At 44.1% G+C, this 21,713-nt stretch overlaps 1 protein-coding gene across 2 annotated transcripts in view; it reads left to right on the top strand.

Annotated features, from left to right (window-relative positions):
* ARID1A (AT-rich interaction domain 1A) overlaps positions 1 to 21,713 on the top strand; it is an 88,328-nt gene that overhangs the window by 39,733 nt on the left and 26,882 nt on the right. For both annotated transcript variants that reach the window (XM_039473550.2, XM_039473551.2), the window contains exons 3-4: positions 85 to 537; positions 2,212 to 2,328. In XM_039473550.2, coding sequence (XP_039329484.1) covers positions 85 to 537; positions 2,212 to 2,328 — 570 coding nt within the window. The remainder of the gene's footprint in view (positions 1 to 84; positions 538 to 2,211; positions 2,329 to 21,713) is intronic.

Consider the following 21,713-nt stretch of genomic DNA (forward strand, 5'->3'; position numbering starts at 1 on the left):
CTCAGCGTGTAGCTTCTGACAAAACTCTTCATGTTTCCTCATTCAGGAGAGTCAGTACTAAAAGTATTTTTTTCTTTCCTACAGATTCCTCCTTATGGACAACAAGGCCCCAGTGGGTATGGTCAACAGGGCCAGACTCCATATTACAACCAGCAAAGTCCTCACCCTCAGCAGCAGCAGCCACCCTACTCCCAGCAACCACCATCCCAGACCCCTCATGGCCAACCTTCATATCAGCAGCAGCCGCAGTCTCAGCCACCACAGCTCCAGCCTTCTCAGCCTCCATACTCCCAGCAGCCATCCCAGCCTCCACATCAGCAGTCCCCAACTCCATACCCCTCCCAGCAGTCCACGACACAGCAGCACCCCCAGAGCCAGCCCCCCTACTCACAGCCACAGGCTCAGTCTCCCTACCAGCAGCAGCAACCTCAGCAGCCAGCACCCTCGTCGCTCTCCCAGCAGGCTGCATATCCTCAGCCCCAGTCTCAGCAGTCCCAGCAAACTGCCTATTCCCAGCAGCGCTTCCCTCCACCACAGGTAAGATATCCCTGCCTCTTGCCTTTCCCTGTGTGTGACCATGAGAACTTTGCCATACAAAGTGGTTCTCTACTTGCACTTAAAGACCAATTAAACTCTTGAGTAAACACGCTAACTGGATTGATTGAACTAATAAAGGCATAACCTCCTTAACTATATAAAGACCTATAGCTCTTCTTAATGATGAAGAAATAGGGCAATGGAAAGTTTCATAGATGGATAAGAAATTAAAGATAATGAGACTGGTGTTTTTTTGTTGTTTTTTGTTTTTTTTTTGGTAAATCAGTATCAGAACTTGAGCATCCAAGTGAGTTGTCTTTTTTCAAAACAATCACTTTGAGACACAGTACTGTACATTCACTCCAGTTGCCATTCCATTCTGCTATCACTCAAAATACTTGGATCTCTTCATTTGGAATTGCCACCAGAACTGATATCACATTCTTTAGCATATTCTCAGTGGTGGCAATTCTTATTTTTTGAGGGTGGATTTGATTTGGGGAAATAGCAAAAATTCATTTGGATTTATGTCTGGTGAACAAGACATAGGTAACAGAGCCTAAAATAGCATGTAGGGCTTTATTCTTTTTTTTTTTTTTTTTTTTTTTTTTGAGACGGAGTTTCGCTCGTTACCCAGGCTGGAGTGCAATGGCGCGATCTCGGCTCACTGCAACCTCCACCTCCTGGGTTCAGGCAATTCTCCTGCCTCAGCCTCCCGAGTAGCTGGGATTACAGGCACACGCCACCATGCCCAGCTAATATTTTGTATTTTTAGTAGAGACGGGGTTTCACCATGTTGACCAGGATGGTCTCGATCTCTTGACCTCGTGATCCACCCACCTCGGCCTCCCAAAGTGCTGGGATTACAGGCTTGAGCCACCGTGCCCGGCCCAGGGCTTTATTCTTTATAGAACCCAAAGAAGAAAAATGACTGAGTGAAGGCAGGTCCACTAAAAAGTTTATGTATTGGTGGCATTGTTGGAATAAATATCTCAAGGTGATGTCTTTGAAGGAAGCAATACTCATTTTTTTTTTTTTTTTTTTTTTTTTTTGAGACAGAGTTTCACTCTTGTTACCCAGGCTGGAGTGCAATGGCGCGATCTCGGCTCACCGCAACCTCCGCCTCCTGGGTTCAGGCAATTCTCCTGCCTCAGCCTCCTGAGTAGCTGGGATTACAGGCACGTGCCACCATGCCCAGCTAATTTTTTAGATTTTTGGTAGAGACAGGGTTTCACCGTGTTGACCGGGATGGTCTCAATCTCCTGACCTCGTGATCCACCCGCCTCGGCCTCCCAAAGTGCTGGGATTACAGGCTTGAGCCACCGCACCCGGCCGCAATACTCATTTTAATGCAGAGGTTCTAACATGATTATGGTTTCATTGGTCTCATTCCTTGATAGATTTAACTTGAAGTTGGCCAGACATTAGCATTTAACCCCGAGAAACAGACCTCTGTAGGTAGCAATAAATTGGTGACAGTTGTGTCAGAAAGAGTCCACTATTGATAATCTTTAAAGCCATGGCCTGGATTTTTCTGGCCTTCAGATACTATTGTTTGCAATTGGGCTTTCTCTCACACTCATGAGAAACAGTCCAATAACCCTTTCACCATGAAGTAAGCTTGCCTGGTTTATCAATACCAGGCCAACGCAGCTTTTGTTTTTCTTGTTGCAGGAGCTATCTCAAGATTCATTTGGGTCTCAGGCATCCTCAGCCCCCTCAATGACCTCCAGTAAGGGAGGGCAAGAAGATATGAACCTGAGCCTTCAGTCAAGACCCTCCAGCTTGCCTGTGAGTACTTCTGTACCTTCTGAAAGGTGATGGGGCAGAGGGTGAACCAAAACAAACTAGTTTCTGGTTGGAAGTTTTGGTAATTTTGATCTAAATGAGTAAGTTGTTTCTTGAATTCAGGGAACTTAAAGGTTGACTTTGTAGATGTCTATTCTGTCTACCTGCCCAGGGAATCGGCTTGTGTTCTGTATAGTTTGTTTTTTTAAATCTTGGGCTTTTAGACATGGGCCCACATGAGGGGCAGAGAAGATGGAGATACTAGAAGCACTGTTTGCTCTCTGTCAAAGTTGAGAAAAGTATCAGTTTCTTGACTTTACTCTTAAGGGCTTAATATTTAGGTTTTTGGATTAATGTTTTAGCCACGAGGTAGGATCCTGGGACAATTGAGCATGGCTGGAGTAAAGGCAGTTTTTCTGATGGTGGTTTTTGTGTGAATAGGTGGTTTTTGTTTTCTTAGTACTTGGTGCCCAGGTGCTTAATTGTGGAATTAGGTACTTATTTGTGGAGTGGACTGACCATACCCCGAGAAAGGCAGTATAGTCTAGTGATTAAGAGCTCCTGGCTCTAGATACTGCCACTGACTCTTTCATGGGGGTGGTGGTGAACATTAAATAGGTTAATAGAGAGCACACACGAATACTGGCACATTGTAGGCACTCCATAAATGTCAGCCTTTGTATTCATCGCCTCAGAGGGCATTGGGACTGTGCTTCATATCTGAAAGGCAGTTAACACCAACTAGGTGGTTCTAGGAATGTTTCCTTTAGTCTTAGCTCTGTGGGCAAGTTACTCAGCCTCTGAAAGTTAATCTGCTGGGCACAGAAATAAAATAGGATACTCTGAAATCTAGTTATTTAGTAAGATGGTGGATAGCAAACTCACCATAACAAATCCTGCTTCAGTTAGGAAATGGAAATTCAGCCAAATACTCAGATAAGAATCTTTTGGAATTTTGACTCTATCTGGATTTAAAGCCTGTGTCTTCATTTATTCAGACCTGGGAGAAATGGTTTCAGGATCTCTTAAGAAATAGGCAGAAGGCAGGAATTCTTTCATCATGAAGCCTCCCAATGGATTCCCCTGAAGGTCTCTGAGACACCTCAGTAGGGCAAGGTCTGCAGAGTCCTTTAGTATCTGTTCAGGCCTCTGAGGCCAAAATGAAGAGCCACTTTCAGATAAGACATCTGAGACTGTAGACTTTCTCAACTGAGGAATTGGGCGGAAGGAAGTGCCTTAATAAAGTGATCACTCTTTGTTCCCTTCTCATTAGTGTCTGTTGCAATCCTTTTCTGCATCCTGAACTTCATTGGAATGTGCTTTTTAACCTGATTCAGTCAGAATGTGTAACCACTCCCTCATCATCTGTGGTCTGTGGCTAAATCTGGGTGAGGTGCTATTGTGTCAAGAACCCAAATCGGTGGATTTCTGTCAGTGCTGTAAGTTGCTTCGTTCCAAAAAGTTTTTGCTTGCTTCTGGTGACCTTTTGATAGATCTGTATTTGGTTTTTTGTTTTTGTTTTTGGTTTTGGTTTTTCTGGTCCCAAGAAGGCTTGTATCCAGAGATGCTGCATGTTTTATAAGGGTTGGGAATCTTAAGAACTTCTGATCTGACCCACTGAAGTGAAGGTGAAGGTGTTGGCAGCCTTTTAGGCCCAGAAGAGGGTTGTTCCTGGGAAGCCTATCGCAAGGAACATTCCCAGGTTTGGGCGTCTTCTAAAGATTCATCCAAATGGGTCATTTGCTCAGTGGTAGAAGCTCCATGTGGGAGGTAAGCTGGCTGGGTTATTGGCGTCTTGTTTTTTGAATTGGTTTTTATCCTTCTCCTACTTGGACGGGAATCAAAAAGTGGTTATTCTTTGAAATTTTGGTTTGATGCCAGATTTCCCTACCCAGGCTAGGAAACAGCTTTATATGAAGAAATCAGAAGTTGGATTCCCTACGAGAGCCCTCTCCTTTCTTAACCAGTTATGTTAAAGGATCCCTAGGTTTGCCAGTACATCCCTTCACTAAAAAAAATACGAGTTACCTATTGGCACCCGAGCAGATTCCATGCTGGCTGGAGAGCAGCCCCTCATATTTCACATTGTCCTCCTTATTCACGTTACCTCCCTGGCCCTAAAGGCATTATTGATTGTGACCCTTGAATATTACAAAAATTAAATTTTAAGGAGTCTGTGCTCAGCTGTTGATGCCAAGCCATTTAGTTGCTATTACCCTGATCATGTTATCCCTATATTTAAACCTCTCTGTTATTTTTTATTAATCTTAGAATAAAATCCAGAATCTCTTCACTCTTGTCACCCAGGCTGGAGTGCAGTGGCGCAGTCTCAGCTCACTGCAACCTCCGCCTCCTGGGTTCAAGTGATTCTCCGGCCTCAGCCTCCTGAGTAACTGGGATTACAGGTGCCTGCCACCACACCCAGTTGATTTTTGTATTTTTAGTAGAGATGGTGTTTTACCATGTTGGCCAGGCTGGTCTTGAACTCTTGACCTCAGGTGATATATCTGCCTTGGCCTCCCAAAGTGCTAGAATTATAGGCGTGAGTCACTGCACGTGGCCTAAAGTCCAGAATCTTTAATGATAGGCACCAGAAACACAGATTGCTATTCTCTCCCAGCTCCCATCCCTTGCGTTTTTCTCATTCAGTAAGTCTGGAGTAAGGCCCTAGAATGTGCATTTCTAACAAGTTCCTTTGTGATTCTGTTGATGCTAGACCAGGGATGGCACTTTGAGAACCTCTACTTTGTCCTTTTTCTTTGCCTTGCTCTTGGCTTTCTTTCATTTTCATTTTCTCTAAGGGATACCATATGCTTTTTTTTTTTTTTCTTTCACATCTTTGCATACACCCTTCCCTTTACCTCATACTTTTCTCTTGAACTCCTCCTGTTCATCTTTTAGACTATATCTTAAAGATTATTTCTTTGGAAAACTGCCTGATCAAGCTTTAAGATGAAGCTTAAATGACTTCTATTATGACTTCATTGACTAAAGGCACTTTTTATCTTAACCTTAAAAAAAGGCCAGGTGCAGTGACTCATGCCTGTAATCCCAGCACTTTGGAAGGCTGAGGCAGGCAGATCACCTGAGGTTGGGAGTTTGAGACTAGCCTCACCAATGTGGAGAAACCCCCGTCTCTACTAAAAATATAAAATTAGGGCTGGGCACGGTGGCTCACGCCTGTAATCCCAGCACTTTGGGAGGCTGAGGCTGGTGGATTGCCTGAGGTCAGCACCAGCTTGACCAACATGGAGAAACCCCGTCTCTGCTAAAAATACAAAATGAGCCAGGCATTGTGGCACATGCCTGTAATCCCAGCTACTTGAGAGGCTGAGGCAGGAGAATTGCCTTGAAACCCAGAAGGCAGAGGTTGCAGTGAGCTGAGATCGTGCCATTGCACTCCAGCCTGGTGACAGAGTGAGACTCCAGTCTCAAGAAAAAATAATTAGCAGGGCCTGGTGGTGCATGCCAGTAATCCCAGCTGTTCAGGAGGCTGGGGCAGGAGAATCACTTGAACCTGTGAGGTGGAGGTTGCAGTAAGCCAAGATCGCACCATTGCACTCCAGCCTGGGCAACAAGAGTGAAATTCCATCTCAAAAAAACCCAAACAAACCAACCCTGCAAAATACATAAGGATTACAAAAAGTATGAAGAACAATTAAGTACCTGAGTACCCATCTGTAGAAGTCAGGCTTTGCTAACACAGGCAAAACTTTATATAGCCCTCTGGGATCCCTTATCCCTCTTGTTACCCAGAGAAGCACTATCCTGTATTTGACAGAGCAGTTTGCTGATCTCCTCTACCTTTGCTTATTTTTTGAGACAGAATCTCTGTCAGCCAGGCTGGAGTATGGTGATTCAGTCTTGGCTCGCTGCAGCCTCCATCTTCCCAGATTCAGGTGATCCTCCCACCTCAGCCTCCCGAGTATCTGAGACAACAGGCATAAGCCACTATACCCAGCTAATTTTGAGATTTTTAGTAGAGATAGGGTTTCACCATGTTGCCCAGGCTGGTCTTGAACTCCTAAGCTCTAGCAATCTGCCTTCCTTGGCCTCCCAAAATGGTAGGATTACAGGTATATACCACCTTACCTGGACTGACTTTACTTACTTAAATGGCAAGTTTCCTGGAAGGCAGGCACTGTATCTCTGTGCTCTAGTACCTATCATGTGATGTCCAAGACCAGTGGTTCTCTCCTGTGGCTGCATGTTAGACTTACCTGGGGGAGTATATTATTTAAAAATTAATGCTCAGGGCTAGGCGTGGTGGTTCACGCCTGTAATCCCAGCACTTTGGGAGGCTGAGGCGGGCAGATCATCTGAGGTTCTAAGTTTGAGACCAGCCTCACCAACATTGAGAAACCCCGTCTCTACTAAAAGTACAAAAAAAATAGCCAGAAGTCGTAGTACGTGCGCTACTCAGGAGGCTGAGGCAAGAGAATCGCTTGAACCCAGGAGGCAGAAGTTGCAGTGAGCTGAGATTCCACCTTGCACTCCAACCTGGGCAACAAGAGCAAAACTCTTGTCTCCAAAAAAAAAAAATTAGTGCCCAGGGTTCACAGATTTCTGATTTGTTTGATGTGGGGTTGGGCATTGGTTTGGTTAGCAGCTGTCCCAGGTGAATCCTGACTTGCAGGTACAGATCTGCTATTCCAGACTGTGTCAGGTTCCTTTGCTATAGTACGCTTTTTTTTTTTTTTTGAGTCGGAGACTCGCTGTGTTACTCAGGATGGAGTACAGTGGTGTAATCTTGGCTCACTGCAACCTCTTCCTCCTGGGTTCAAGTGATTCTCCTGCCTCAGCCTCTTGAGTAGCTGGGATTATAGGTGCCCGCCATCACGCCTGGCTAATTTTTGTATTTTTAGCAGAGACAAGGTTTCACTGTGTTGGTCAGGCTGGTCTCAAACTCCTGACCTCAGGTGATTCACCCACCTTGACCTCCCAAAGTGCTGGGACTACAGGCATGAGCCACTGCACTAAGAGCCTATAGTAAACTCTTAGCATCCATACTTCTCGTCAGCCTTTATCTCAAAGTATAACTTAAAATACGTATTTAATGCAAGCTCAGTGAGGTCTGACTTGCTGTCTTGTTGCCATAGCACCTGGCATCTAGTTGATTATTGCCATAGTGCATGGCATTATAGTGGGCCCCAACTCATTGAACAGATGAACCTGAGCAGCGTTTGTTACAGTGGTCAATCAGGAAGTATGCATCTGATAGGAACAGCTTGACTGTATTACCAGATTGTTGTTTCCACTGCTAGGGCAAAGCAGGTATCCCAGACTGTCATAGGGAGACCGAAACTCCATTTTAGAGGCTAGATTAATTTATTCGTGCCTACTGACAGTGACCTTAAGAAGAAGTGATGTTAGGGTTTGTCATTTATCTTGTAAATTGTCTACCACTTCACCTTATATTAAGGTTGACAGATGTGGTGGCTCATGCCTGTAATCCCAACACTTTGGTAGACCAAGGTTGGAGGATCTCTTGAACCTAGGAGTTTGTGACCAGCCTGGGCAACATGGTGAAACCTTGTCTTTACAAAAACAAAAAAATTGCCAGTTATGGTGGAGCATGCCTGTAGTCACAGCTACTTGGGAGGCTGAGGTGGGAGAATCACCTGAGCCCAGAAATTTGAGGCTATAGTGAACTGTGGTTGCCACTGCACCACAGCTCCTGGCTCCTGCCACCACTCCTGGCTAAGTTTTGTATTTTTAGTAGAGATGGGGTTTCACCATGCTGGCCAGGCTGGTTTCAAACTCCTGACCTCAAGTGATCCACTCACCTCAGCCTCCCAAAGTGCTGGGATACAGACATGAGCCACCGTGCCTGGCTTGTCTAGCTTTTCTTACTGAAACACATTTATAAATTTACATTTTGGTCTTGAAAGTATACCTAGGACGGAGTAATGGAAAATGGATACAGGATTAAAAGTCGTGATGTGAAAAGGTTTTGGCTAGTGCATCACAAACTTTTAACATGTGTTAAGAATCACCTGAATTACTGCCTCTACCTCAGAAATTCTGATTGAATCAAGTAGGTGTGGGCTGGGACCTAAGAATTTACATTTGTAATAAACTCTCAAGTGGTACAGTTCAGACGACCACAATTGGAATGACACTGAGGTAGGCAGTAGCCTTTTGAAAAGGGAAGGAAAAAAATTACTAGACTATGGAGCCACAGTGGTAACTAGAATAATAGTGGTGATTTACACTATAGTTTGACTCTTGATGACTTAGAAGGCATACTGTGGGTTAAGAATGGTAGAAAGAAAAGAGATTTGAAAGAAACTAGACTCCTGTAGCTGTGGCCTCAGTGCAGTTTATTCCTGGGTAGGGGAGCCCTTGCTTTGCCAGTACCACCCTGGGAGCTCTTCTGCTCTGTGGTGCTCATCACTGGATCTCTTCCTTTAGTGGTAGGACCACACTTAGTTGGTCACTAAATCTTAGTCTACCACAGAAATGGCTTTTGCTTTTGAATCTGGTTTCCCTCTCTTTTTTCCACGGCCATTTGTGTTTTCAGATCCCTGTATCTCTCAGCTTGTGTCTTGCCACAAACTTCTCACTATTCTGTTTCTTTTCTTCCCCTTTTCCTTCCAAGTCTGTCTTCAACATAATCACCAGAGTGATTATCTATTAAAAAAAAAAAACAAAACCTGGCCAAGTTACATTAATCCTTTAAAACCTGGCTACCTGTTGTCTGTAGATTTAAGTCCAAGTGTGACATATAAGTAAGTTCCTTTGGGATCTGAAGGATGAGGAGAGATGTAGGTAAGTTTCCTGTCCCTGGAGTAAAACCTGGCATACTTTTTGCTATGGTGTTATGTAGAAGACAAATAGACATTTGACAAGGGTTGAACTTGTGTGACTCCTGAGGTCATTTGAACTGAATGATTCTGAATATGATACGGTTGCTATCCTGACGGCTTCTTGTCTGTTTCATTAGTAAAACAGACATAAAACAGAAGACCGCATGCCTGTATGTTATAATGAGTGCTGTCAGAGTTTGAGGAAGTCACTGATCATTTATGTCTGAAGAGTTGAAGGAAGAAGTCATGTTAGAAGTTCAGTATGAAGTAGATGTGGATGTATTTAAGTGGTTACAAAGGGAAAGTCCAGCTTGAGCAGAGGACACGCAGGGATGGGGATGAGGTGCAGTATGGATATACTTGGGGACTGGTCCGCTTCCTCGGGTGGGAAGTAACAGGAAGGAAAGCTAGATGACAGGGACCCTGCTGAGCTTAAGCCATTTAGATCTCATCTTATGGGCTGGCAGATAGGTAACTGGGGCAATAATGTGATAAAACTAATGTTTTACAAAAATGAGCCATTATTGTGTAGTATGCTTTGAAAAGGGGAGAGTCTTAAAGCAATAGAATAAGTTAAACTGTAGACTAATTCTGGCAAGAGGTATGGAGTTCTCCTTCTGTCTCATTTGGATAGCCACCTAGTCCCACATGTGAAACATGCAGGAAAGAATATAGGACTGAGAATAAGTAGGATATAAGTGGGTTCTACTGGGTGGAATATTTAAAGGTTTTGATTGACTGCTGGGCAGGGGTAATCTCATTTTTGAGGAGAAGCTAAACTCCATATTTATTTTGTAGGATATTATATAGTAAGATGTCTGAAAACAAACGTCCAGTTTCTAGTTGGAGATAGGAGACTGAAACTTGGGTAAGAGCTGAGTCTGGATAGGAGTTTGAGAGTTGTCTGTGTGGTAGATAATAGTTAAACCATGGAATGAAGCAGGCCTCCCGTAACTGTGGAGTTTAGAGATAAAAAGCCAGATGGAGCTCTGGACGATGCCAGAGGCCATCAGGTAGAAGCAACCAACAGAGAGTTGGAGAGATCAGAGAAGGACCAGGATTGTGTAATATTTCTGGAAGCCAAGGGAGGAGGGAAGATGTCAAATTTATATTTCAAGGAAAATAGGCAGTTGGATTTGTCATAAAGCATTTTATTGGGATCTTTTTTAGATAAGGAAAAGGCCTGGTTTCTGAGGGCTTGAGAAAAGGAAATGAACAAGGGAAAGGGAAAGAGCACTCTTGAAAGGCACTAAGAAAAAGCAGAGGCTGTCTGAATCAGCCCAATTCCTCCGCTTCATCTCAAAGACCCGCATGTGTGTAAGGCAGATGGAAGAGGGGAAGGTGAAGATGCTGGCAGAATATTAGGAGGGAATAAACAGACACATCTTTCTGGAGTTGTGAGAAAAAGGAATCAAAGGCATCCACTGGATTAATTTCTAAGGGACACTATACCCTTGGCTGAAAAAATGGTAATCTTTAAGGCTGTTGTTGACGATCTGGATAATACTCATTTCCTCTAGTTAGGTAGGAGTGGATGTTATTGATACCCAGAGGGAGGTGGAGAACAGAATTCGGATTTATAATGTCTATCAAATTATCTCTTGAGTTTCTGAGCCATTCTTTAGATTTCATTTAAAATCTTAGTAGCTATTACCATTCATGTCTTTACTTCTGTAATGCTCTCAGACTCAGATCTTGGAATTACATTGATCTAGAAACAGGAAATGGGAGGGAGCTGTGCTGTCCCTATAGAATCCAAATTTTAGAGGGCAGGATTAAGGGTAGGCAAGGAGCTACAGTCAATATCAGTTCTGAAAAGATAGGACTTGAAATGTACAGAACACTCAACTCCTGCTTTACATATGAAAAACCAAGGGTCAGAATCAAGATTTGAATCTAGCTCTGATATTTCAGGTGAAGTATTTCTTCCAGCATCCCACCCAGTAGTGGAAAGACATGGGCAGTCTGATCCTCTCTTCATTTTTAGGCAAAAGACTAAAAACTCTTTGCCATTTAACATTTACTAAACTTGTCCTAAAAGAAGGAATGTCAGTGGATTTCCATTTTACTTCTGTTTTCCCAGACATCCCTGTGATGGAGGCACAGATGAGTTGTGTGGAAAGAGCTAGCAGTAGGAGAGATTGCCAAACCTATAGGACCTGCTTAGAGGAATTGGCCAACTAGGGAATCACCTCAAACAGTGAACTGTTGACTAGAGTTTGGTTATTTGGTTCCTGTGTTGGATGAGAGCAGGCCCTGTTCTGTGTCTTTTTCTTAGAATATACTGTCCTGGTCAGGGCTAACTTTTGCCAGTTAGATCTTTGCAACTCAATGTAGTCCATTGTCTAGCAGCACCAACATCACCCGGGAGCTTCCGGGAGCTTGCTAGAAATGTAGATTTTCAGGCCCCATCCCAGATCTATTGGATCTAACTCTGTTAACAAGATCTCTGAGTGATTTGTATGTCTAATGGTTTAGAAGCACAGAGACCCTGAGAGCTGAGAGTAAAATTCTCAAATGCAGTATCAAGCTGAGGACTTGGGAACATCATAAATTTTATTGACTGTATCCAGTAAGATTTAAGTAATCTCTGAGTATGGGACACCACCACCAGTTTCGGGCATGTTTTGGGGACCCTGGCTCCCTATGCCTTACCCGGTTCAGAACCCGTAGTAAAGCCATCCACAATTCCCAGCATACCTCTGCAACCTCATCTCTAGCCACTCATTTATACCTTCAGCTCCTCACAATTCCTGGTCCTCTTAAGATGTACATCTGTTTCTCTCTCTTTCTGTCATGCCCAGCAAACTTCCACTTTGGCTTCAAAACCTAGCTGAAATACATTCTCTGGGACTTCTTCCCCATTTTCATATTGGCATAACGTTATGCTGGTACCTCTTCTTGAACCTTATCTGACATTCGTCATGTGCCCAGCACAGGCAGATATTCATAAACCTTTGTGGAATACCCCCTAGATTCTCACTACCTAGCTGAGCTTTGGGAGCTAATGTTTTGTTGTTTAGGTTTACTGAGAGGAGTGACAAATCCTCTCAATAAATGCTTTAAAAATTAGAACGTTTGGCTGGGCACAGTGGCTCACACCTGTAATCCCAGCACTTTGGGAGGCCAAAGCAAGTGGATCACCTGAGGTCAGGAGTTTGAGACCAGCCTGGCCAACATGCTGAAATCTGTTTCTACTGAAAATACAAAAATTAGCGTGGCATGGTGGTGGGCGCCTGTAGTCCCAGCTACTGGGGAGGCTGAGGCAAGAGAATAGCTTGAACCCGGGAGGCAGAGGTTGCAGTGAGCCAAGATTGTGCCACTGCACTATAGCCTGGGCAACAAGAGTGAGGCTCCGTCTTTAAAAAAAAAAAAGAATGTTTGAAGGATTTTAATCTCACAGTTTCTGTTCCCTTTGTTCATTTCATGATAGGAGGAGACAGGGCCCATAGTCCTTACTTAAGTTTTTGATGGTTTATTTTCAAAGGTATAACAGAAATGTCACTAGCAATTTTGGTAACCAGGGAATCAGGGTCTTTCTGAGGTTGGTGACCTGTTTTCTTTATAGCTGACCATGTATCTGTGCCTGCTCCCCCTGAATTATAGCCCAGGTGCTCTCTCAAAGTCTCGAAAAGGAAATCCCCACCCCCTCTGTCATATCTGCCCAGACTGCTAAGAGCAGCGTGTACCCTGTGCATGTAGCCATCCCTTCTCTAGAACGCTGGTTCTCTGGCTGGACTGGCCAATCCACTTCATCTTAGTCACACTGCTTTAGCCCTGATACTGCCTGGTGCCTGCTTGAGCCCGTGCTGCTTGCAGCAGATTACTGCATGCTTGTTCCTGGGCCCATTTCCTGTTTCTATTCTAGTCACTGGAGGTTCAGCTCTGCTTCCTGCCTGTGTGTCTCACACAGATTCCTCTTGCTGGAACCTTTTGTTTCTTTGGAACAGCCTCAGTCTTTGAAAAACAACTGAGGCTTACCTCTAGTATGGTGGCCCCGGAGTCAGTCAGTCCTACAGAGGACTGGCCGGAAGTACCTCCTCCCCATTAAGCACACCATTTGAATTTTACCTTGTTTGTTTTTCAGTTTGTCCTCAGCCCTGCTGTAGGAAGCTAAATTGGGCCAAACTTCTCCTCACTCATTAGTACAAAGGGGCATCAGGACTGGTATGTCCTGATTCTTTTATACCTGGAGCTTGTAAACGTATTTCCTACTACTGAGGAAAACACTTAGTATCCTACTTAGTATCCTCTCTGGCCCAAACTTCCCTGAAGCCCAGATGATACTTACTTTGAGTTGGGCAGGTAATGCCATCCTCAGCAGAATAACAGGCTGCAGAGAACATACGGATGGAAAAGAAAGCATGTGCTGACTCAACCCTCCATCCTGTGTGAGCAATTCAAACCTTCCTCCCACCCGCTCAGAGTTTAGGGTGAGAGAGAGAAAGTACAGTGAGGTTGTAAAAAGGGAAGAAGTGAAGGAAGTTGTCCTGGACAAATATATTTAAAGGCCTAAGGCTCCCCTACCTTGCCCATTTCCTCAAAAAAATATGCTTTGTGAATAAATACTTTTTCTCTTTTCCTTTACACTACTCTTTTGGGATCATTTGATAATACTGAGTCAGAGGACGTCTGTACCGAACACTAGGGCTACCTATGTTTAATAGAGAGATAGGTTTAATACAGGGAATTTGGGCATACCGAATCACTAGAAGGAGTGAGGGAGCTTGCTCTAGGCTTAGCCTCGAGAACCCAGACCCAGATTTTACCTAGATCTGACCTACTAGGGGAACTTCTACCTCAGAGCTGCTATTGGATTGATTGTTCTTAAATCATTTCCCTGAAGCTGTGATCCAGGATCAGTAAGCTGGAATCAAGAAGCAGTAGCTGCTGCTGCTGCCAGAACCAACAACCAGTTAAGTGGCGGATGGAACCAAAATGCTCCTGCAGAAACAAGTAAAGGAGACGAAATATGGTCTCTGCTCACTTTGATCTAATCTCATGAGTCAGCTTCTCATTAGCAGAAGCTGAAACGTATCCAAAACCAAGGGATTCTTGGAAATTTCATTTTTAAGCTCTTTAACCTCTACAGTTAGAGAAAGAGTAGAATGGAGGCAGCATGAACCAGCCCAACAGAGTATTTATAATGCTGACAGCCCCATTCCCATCTCCCTTCACACCCTCCCCTACTTTACATATGAGGAACCTAAGGCCCAGAAAGGGCAAGGGACTTGTCCAAGGTCATTCAATAAATGAGAACATTGGATTCTCTGACCTGTAGTCCAGTGCTTCTACTGTTAATAAAACACTTCTTGTACAAGACCAGCAAAAAGATCTTTTAAGAAAAGGAAAAGGCTAGGCATGGCGGCTCACGCCTGTAATCTTAACACTTTAGGAGGCTGAGGCAGGTGGATCACGAGGTCAGGAGATCCAGACCATCTTGGTCAATATGGTGAAACCCCATCTCTACTAAAAATACAAAAATTAGCCAGGTGTGATGGCGCATGCCTGTAAATCCCAGCTACTCAGGAGGCTGAGGCAGGAGAATCGTTTGAACCAGGGAGTTGGAGGTTGCAGTGAGCCAAGATCGCTCCACTGCACTCCAGCCTGGAGACAGAGGGAGACTCTGTCTCAAAAAAAGAAAAGGAAAAATGCCATATTCGGAAGATGGACTTTGCCTTCCGTATTCTCTTTGGAGAAAGGGTAGGAGGTATTAACAGATACGAGGTTGAGATTTCAAGGCAAACCTAATAATACTACAGCTTCTGTATTTAGTTCTGTTCTCGGCCAAGTGGGTAGATCACAAGGTCAGGAGTTTGAGACTATCCTGGCCAACATTGTGAAACCCTGTCTCTACTAAAAAAAAAAAAAAAAAAGAAAGTACAAAAAAATAACTGGGTGTGGTGGCAGGCACCTGTAATCCCAGCTACTTGGGAGGCTAAGCCAGGAGAATTGTTTGAACCTGGGAGGCTGAGGTTGCAGTGAGCTGAGATCACGCCATTGCACCCCAGCCTAGGCAACCTGGCAAGACTCTCAAAACAAACAAACAAACAAAAAAACAACAAAGAAGTATTTACTCTGAAAGGAAGAATTCTCAAAAACTAGAATGTCCTGATATTCCTTAGTCAGCATAGATGAACTCAGTTGCCGTAATGACAGTGGCTCACCTTTACCCATTCCCCACTTGCCTTTTCTTTTCCTCTTGGTGCTTTTCTGTCTAAAAAAAGATTAATAAAAATCAGCAAACCAGCCCCCAGATGTTTGGTTTCATGTCTGTCCTTGGGGGGACTTGGGCCTTTCGGTCAAGAAGTAAGCCAAGTCCACCTAGAAATATTATCATTATAGAAACCACTAGGGTCCTTTAAGCCAGTGGTGAGAATCTGTTTCTTCAAACTTGTCCCAGAGGGGAGGACCTGTAGGTGTGGAGCTACATTAACATACCTGATAAATCAAGTGTAGAATTAGCTCTGTTTTTATTTTGCTCGAGTTTCTAAGACATTTGGTGTTCTACTAGAAAGCTGTGGTGAAGTTGGTATGTATTCTGTTGCTGTCCCTCTGGGGCCCAATGCTTGGTCTCCTGATCCCCCTACTCTATGGCCTGAATCTGTTTCATCTTCCGGGATAGTTATCAGCACAGAATTGGTTTTTATTGTGACATAATCTGATTGCCTTGAAGCAGAGTTTACCTCCAAGCTGCTAGCTTCCTTCCTGTTTGATCTTTCCCAAAGAAGCCAAGAAGCAATGCCTTGTTGAAGGTGGCAACTAGAGGTCGAAGGCTCAATCTTGAGAGTCAGTGAACTTGTCCCTTAAGGCCAGCTTTGATGTGGGAAGAATATTGAATATTGCTTACTGAGATGGGGTTGGGTAAAAGTAATTTTTCCTGACATTTTGGGGAAGGTAAGAGAGAAACCAAGTTTAGATTAAAAGGGATCAATAGCCAGGTATGGTGGCTTACACCTGTAATCCCAGCAGTGTGGGAGGCTGAGGCAAGAGTTGGAGACCAGCCTGGGCAGCATAGCAAGATTCCCATCTCTACCAAAAAAAAAAAAGTTGGCCATGGTGGTGCATGCCTGTAGTTCTAGCTACTTGAGAGGCTGAGGCAGGAGGATCACTTGAGCCCAGGAGTTTGAGGCTGCAGTGAGGTATGGTTGCACCACTGCACTCTATATAGCCTGGGTGACAGAGCAAGACCCTCTCTCAAACAAATAAAATAGGTAAATGTTCAGCAGAACCATTATCAAAAATATTTGAGGTTTTATCCCCTCTTCTACAACTTGACTATAGCTCCCCTGTATTCAGAGTTGTTCTTTTTGAGGTTGTATTCTGGTTTAAGATTCTATTCATTTCTCACACTCAGATCTATTCTACCCTTTCCCCCTAAATACTTGGGTTTTATGTCAACCAGTAGGCTAAGGTAGGGAAGACCACTGACAGGTATAAATACAGGAGTTTACAAAACCAAGGAGGCCATCTAGCCCACTAGTTCTGAGCAATGTTCAGCGCAGTGCCAACTTTGCCTTCTCCAGTTTTCCTTGCTTGCTTTCTGGTTGCTATAATTCTGAGGGGCAGCCAGGCTTGCTGTAGAGAGGAAAGCCACATGATGTGGAAGCCTAAGGCAACCCCCGTTCCTTATTACACTTGTCATACCCAGAACTCTGCTTGCTTTCTATGTTCCTTTCCTCTTACTCCCCTTTCCTGCCCTCTTTACTCAAGCTCTAAGATTATAGCTGATGATCTTCATAATAGAACAGACTTTGTTTGGTTGACCTTCCTAACAGGGAATGCTTGGCTTTGAGAAAGTAGGGGGTTCCTAAATTCTTTGCCTTCTCTAGCTTTACAATGCTCTTATTTCCTGCTGGGATTAGAACAGCCCTATTCCATAAATATGCACTGCTCTTGGCTGCTGTAACTCAGGCCCAGCTCTGACCCAGATTCTTTTTTTTTTTCCCCCCCCAGATATGAGTCTATTAACTAGTGACCCTCAAAACACTTCATACATTTTTGGCCAAAAAGTGGTTATTGACTGGGTAAGACAGTGAGAAGCCTTTGGGGGGCAGGGTGACCAGTCAGGCAGGTAACATGGTATTATACAGGCCTGATGGGGACTGTGTCAAACCGAAAAGCAGGGTTTCAGACAGTTAGTGGACTATGGGAGAATCATCATCATCATCTTTTCATTTATTTATTTTTTGAAGACATTAGATGCCTGGATTTTTATGTAAAATCTCCTTGTTTTTAGATGTGTCTATATGAGGGTGTTAGAATAGAAAAATTCTCTCGGGCCTGTGGACTGTCCCATGTAGCTTTGGCTCTCTCTTGCATTTCCCTTTGAGCTGCTACCTACAGTTTCTCTGGGGGTGGGGAGACAGCTATGAGGAGCACCTTCTCATCTATCCTTTGCCAATTCTCATTGTGTTTGGTGTTTGTTTTATTGGTTTGTAGGGGGGAGCAACAGGGGAAATGTTGAGCAGAAGCACTCCATGTGATTAAACCTCCGACTGAGCAGATCTGTGGGAGTAGAATATCGACCCCTGGAAAATCAATGGCTGCTGCAGTGACCCAGCTGCTGTTTGCAGGGGCTTCCACCACAGGAATGCAAGCAGCCCAGCAATCTTTCTTCTCCCCTACTTTTTACCTCAGCCATGCCCTCAGCCTCCACCCAAAGGGTCAGGCCTGCCTCAAGAGATTTTGCAGAGGTGGGTTAGAACAGCACGTTCTCATATTTTCACAATTAGATTGAAATTTCTCCAGTGACACAGCCTCCAACAGCCTCCTTTCCAGACATTCCTTTCCTGCACTGCTGCAGTTCTAGCAACAGCCCTTACTAAGATGCCAAGGCCCATTGGGGTTGTACTTCTGAGTTTTTTGAGACAGTTTCACTCTTGCTGCGAGGCTGGAGTGCAATGGCGTGATCTTGGCTCACTGGAACCCCCGACTCCTGGGTTCAAGCAGTTCTCCTGCCTCAGCCTCCCGAGTAGCTGGGATTACCCAGCATGCCCCACCACGCCCCACTAATTTTTTGTATCTTTAGTAGAGATGGAGTTTCTCCATGTTGGTCAGGCTGGTCTGGAACTCCCAGCCTCAGGTGATCTGCCCACTTCAGCCTCCCAAAGTGCTGGGATTACAGGCATAAGCCACTGTACCCGGCGTACATCTGAGTTTAAAACAGGAGAATCTGTTCTCTTGATACCAGCACTCAAGAGCCCCTCCCTCATTGTGGATGTCTAGTATTCAGGTACTGGGGTATAGCATGGGGGAATGGAGATTAAAGGGAAAAAAGAGGACCGATAGAGATTGGGTCTAAAGAGGATGCTTTTGAGTAGATAATTCATTGAGCAACATTATCAAGCATCTTGTCTTTTGTATGTCCGGCATCTTTCCGGTCCCGAATAGCCTGATCCTGCTCTGGTCCTGCAGGCTAGTGGAGAAAAAGGGCAGATAGGGCACAATGCCATCAATCCTGTAACACTGCATCTAGAGGAGCCTCAAAGGTGCTAGTTCCCTACTCTCATCATATAGGCAAGGCTATGTGATGAGAGTAGGGAACTAGCACTGTGACTTGGTTTAAAGTAAATGATTTAATAGAGTGGCTAGCAGATCTCCGCTTGGAGCCTGGAGGCTTCTGAATCCTCACTGTCACCACAAAGCTGTTTTCATCTTGGAATTTCTCAAGACTAAAAAACAATTCTAGCCTGTAGTTATTGTACCTATAATACATCTTCAGGAATTTATTCTCCCACCCAATTCTACTCTGATGGCTGGGAAATCAGCCAGCCTAATGCGTGTTAAAGGAGAGCTCAGTTGCCCTATTGTTGGAGCCTTTTTATGGCCAGAGGGTTGAAGCTTGCTTGGCTTTTAAAGCCTCTAGAAAGGAGTCTTCCCATCTTGTAGCTTGGGTATTGGGGCCCCTAAACAAAACCCAAATGTACTGCAGTTTGGAAGGGTAGTTCCAGTGCTGGGTGAGGAGGAAAGTGTGAGGGTTTGAAATGGCCTAAGAGGTGGCCATCTAGAGGCCAGGAATATCTTGATTTTTTTTCTGTCTCTCTGAGCCATGCCCTTGTGATTGATAAAAGGATTAGAACACATTCAGTTTGAAAACTCAGCAGAGACCAGACTCCTACCTTCATGGAAATTAACTTGTGCTTGTTTTTCCCTACATTCAAAGCCACCCTCCACGTAGCCCTCTGTCCCCTTAAACATTAAGTACCCTACAGAAAACCCAGGGGTGAGAAGTACTGTACCCTTTAATTTAGCATAGAAAAAGTAGGTTTAACTTGAAGATTTATTAGTGAAAGGGCTGATTTGAAATAAATGCTGAAAGTTACAGCGAGAGTGATTAGGAAAGGGAAACACAGCATAGATCTGTAGAGTTTGGTCTACGGCCATACCACCCTGAACGCGCCCGATCTTGTCTGATCTCGGAAGCTAAGCTGGGTTGGGCCTGGTTAGTACTTGGATGGGAGATTTGTAGAGTTTGATTATCTAGTGTCAGTCTTTCCTTCTGTAAAGGAGTTAAGTGAAGCCTCATGAGGTTAGCCAGTTGAGTCAAGTAGCTAATCACTGAGCATGTCTGGTAATACAGGTTGTTGCCTTACCTCTATTGGAGCATGGAGCCCAGCCTTTGGTAGTGTCAAGCTTCTATTAATACCTTATGGAAAGAGTGCAAAGTAATAATGGATTTGAACCTCAGTTCTCTTTAATAGCTGTCTGTCCTTGGACAAGTCACTTCTGAACCTGCTGCTGCTTTGTCAAAATGGGGGTAGTACCTATATCAGAAGATTGTGAAAATTAAATGTGAGTCAACCAGTCACCGTATGGTTGAATATGTTATAGTCACATATTCATGTAAATTCTGCTCCCTTTCAAAAGGAAGATATAAAGGAACTTTATTAACTTTTTCCAACATCCTTTGAATTTGGAGATTTTGTCTCCATATTGATCTTTATGAATTCTGTTGCATGTATAGGGGGTTTCCTCTTGGAGGTGGGCCCCTGAAAAGCGTTCCGGAGACAAGAACAGTCTAGACCTCTGCTGTGCCTTCCCCATCAGGTGGCCAAAAGGTACCAGGAAGAATGAATTAATTGTAGAAAAGGAGAAGAGGGAATTTGGTGGGGCATCTCATCCTGGCGACGGTTTCTAAGATACAAACCAAGTTTTTAGAAACTTGATGGGGGCAAGTAGGAAACTGATTTTTCTGAGCCTTTCCTGGAGTAGCTTCTGCTTTTCCAAACCATGGGTGTTGTCCATGTAAGTGATATTGCTTGGTCCTACACTAAAAGGATAGTGTCAACCTCTGCATCTTTTGTTCCCCTTCCTTACTATCTGCTTAATTAACTCCTGACTTGAAAGTACCACCAGGAGTGAAAGACAGCTTATTTTGTGTGTTGATTCATTCTTCGCATTTCGGCTAGTACCAGCAAAGCCTGCTTTCTAGGCATAAATGGCAGTTAATCTGTTGGACCGAGACCACTCCATGGAATAACAGCACAGCAGTTCTGTATATCTTAGAGTCTCTTCCAGTCTGGTGTGGGTCGAATTTCTCTTTCTTACATTTATAGCAAAGACTAAGAAGAAAAAAAGAGAACTTAGGACTGAAACTTTATTTTACAAGTGTTCAGTAGAGGTAGCCTCTTCTCCCCTGCTCCCTCAACAAATTGTTGCTTAAGGAAGATTTTATGAAAAGCCAGGTCTCCCAAAAAGCTCTTTGCCTTAAGTAATTAATTTTGTCTCAGTTTTTCTTCCTTGGTGTTTAAGGCTGTTGCCTCCTTTCTTACCTTTTCCTTTTCTTCGTGGGTTATGTTTCCCGGTCTCTTCTGTGTTCTTCAGGATTTCCTCCCATTCTTCAGCATGAGAGCAGCCTAGTGGGGGAGGATAGGGAACTGGCAAATTACTAGTGTAGATTTGGTCATTATGGAATTTTTTTCATTCACATACTGTCATTCAAATGGGGACGGCTGAGCTGCAAGGTTCCCAGTGTACACATTTATTACAAGCATGTGTAGGATTTACCTGGTTCTCATGATAGGTGGTTTACCTACCAGTATCAGCACAATTCAGCAAAAGCTTTTCCTGACTAAATGGATACAAGAACTCCACCTGGGGTTCCTCAAGGATTTAGCCAGATTTTGGGGAAAACCCTAAATCTGAGCATTGCCATGAACCTATTCTTTATACTTACCTGTTGCCATTTAACCTGCTTTGCAAAATGAACTGATGTCATCCTTATGTGGCTCTATTGGGAAACAATTTAAACCTCCCTCCTCTAACCCTGATCTGGTATCTTCCTGCTTGAAAATATTCTTCATCAGGCAGCCAATTCATGTTAAAACTTGCAGTTCTTCCTGTGAAAGTACTAGCACCCCTACCGCCCCTACCCACAAAATGAGGTATGGACTGTGTGATTTCAGGCATGGTTTTGTTGTGGTGTGAAGAGAAGGTGTTAGCTGCTAAGTTCTGTTTGTCAGCAGAGCCTGACAAACTCATGCTGGCACTCACTAGGGCTGGGCAACCAATCACAGCTGGAACAGTTATCGTCAAGGAGTCCCTATGGGCTTCCTCTATCAGGTCACATCCCAAAAT

The sequence above is a fragment of the Saimiri boliviensis genome, chromosome 11, assembly GCF_048565385.1.
Source record: "Saimiri boliviensis isolate mSaiBol1 chromosome 11, mSaiBol1.pri, whole genome shotgun sequence".
Taxonomy (NCBI): Eukaryota; Metazoa; Chordata; class Mammalia; order Primates; family Cebidae; genus Saimiri; species Saimiri boliviensis.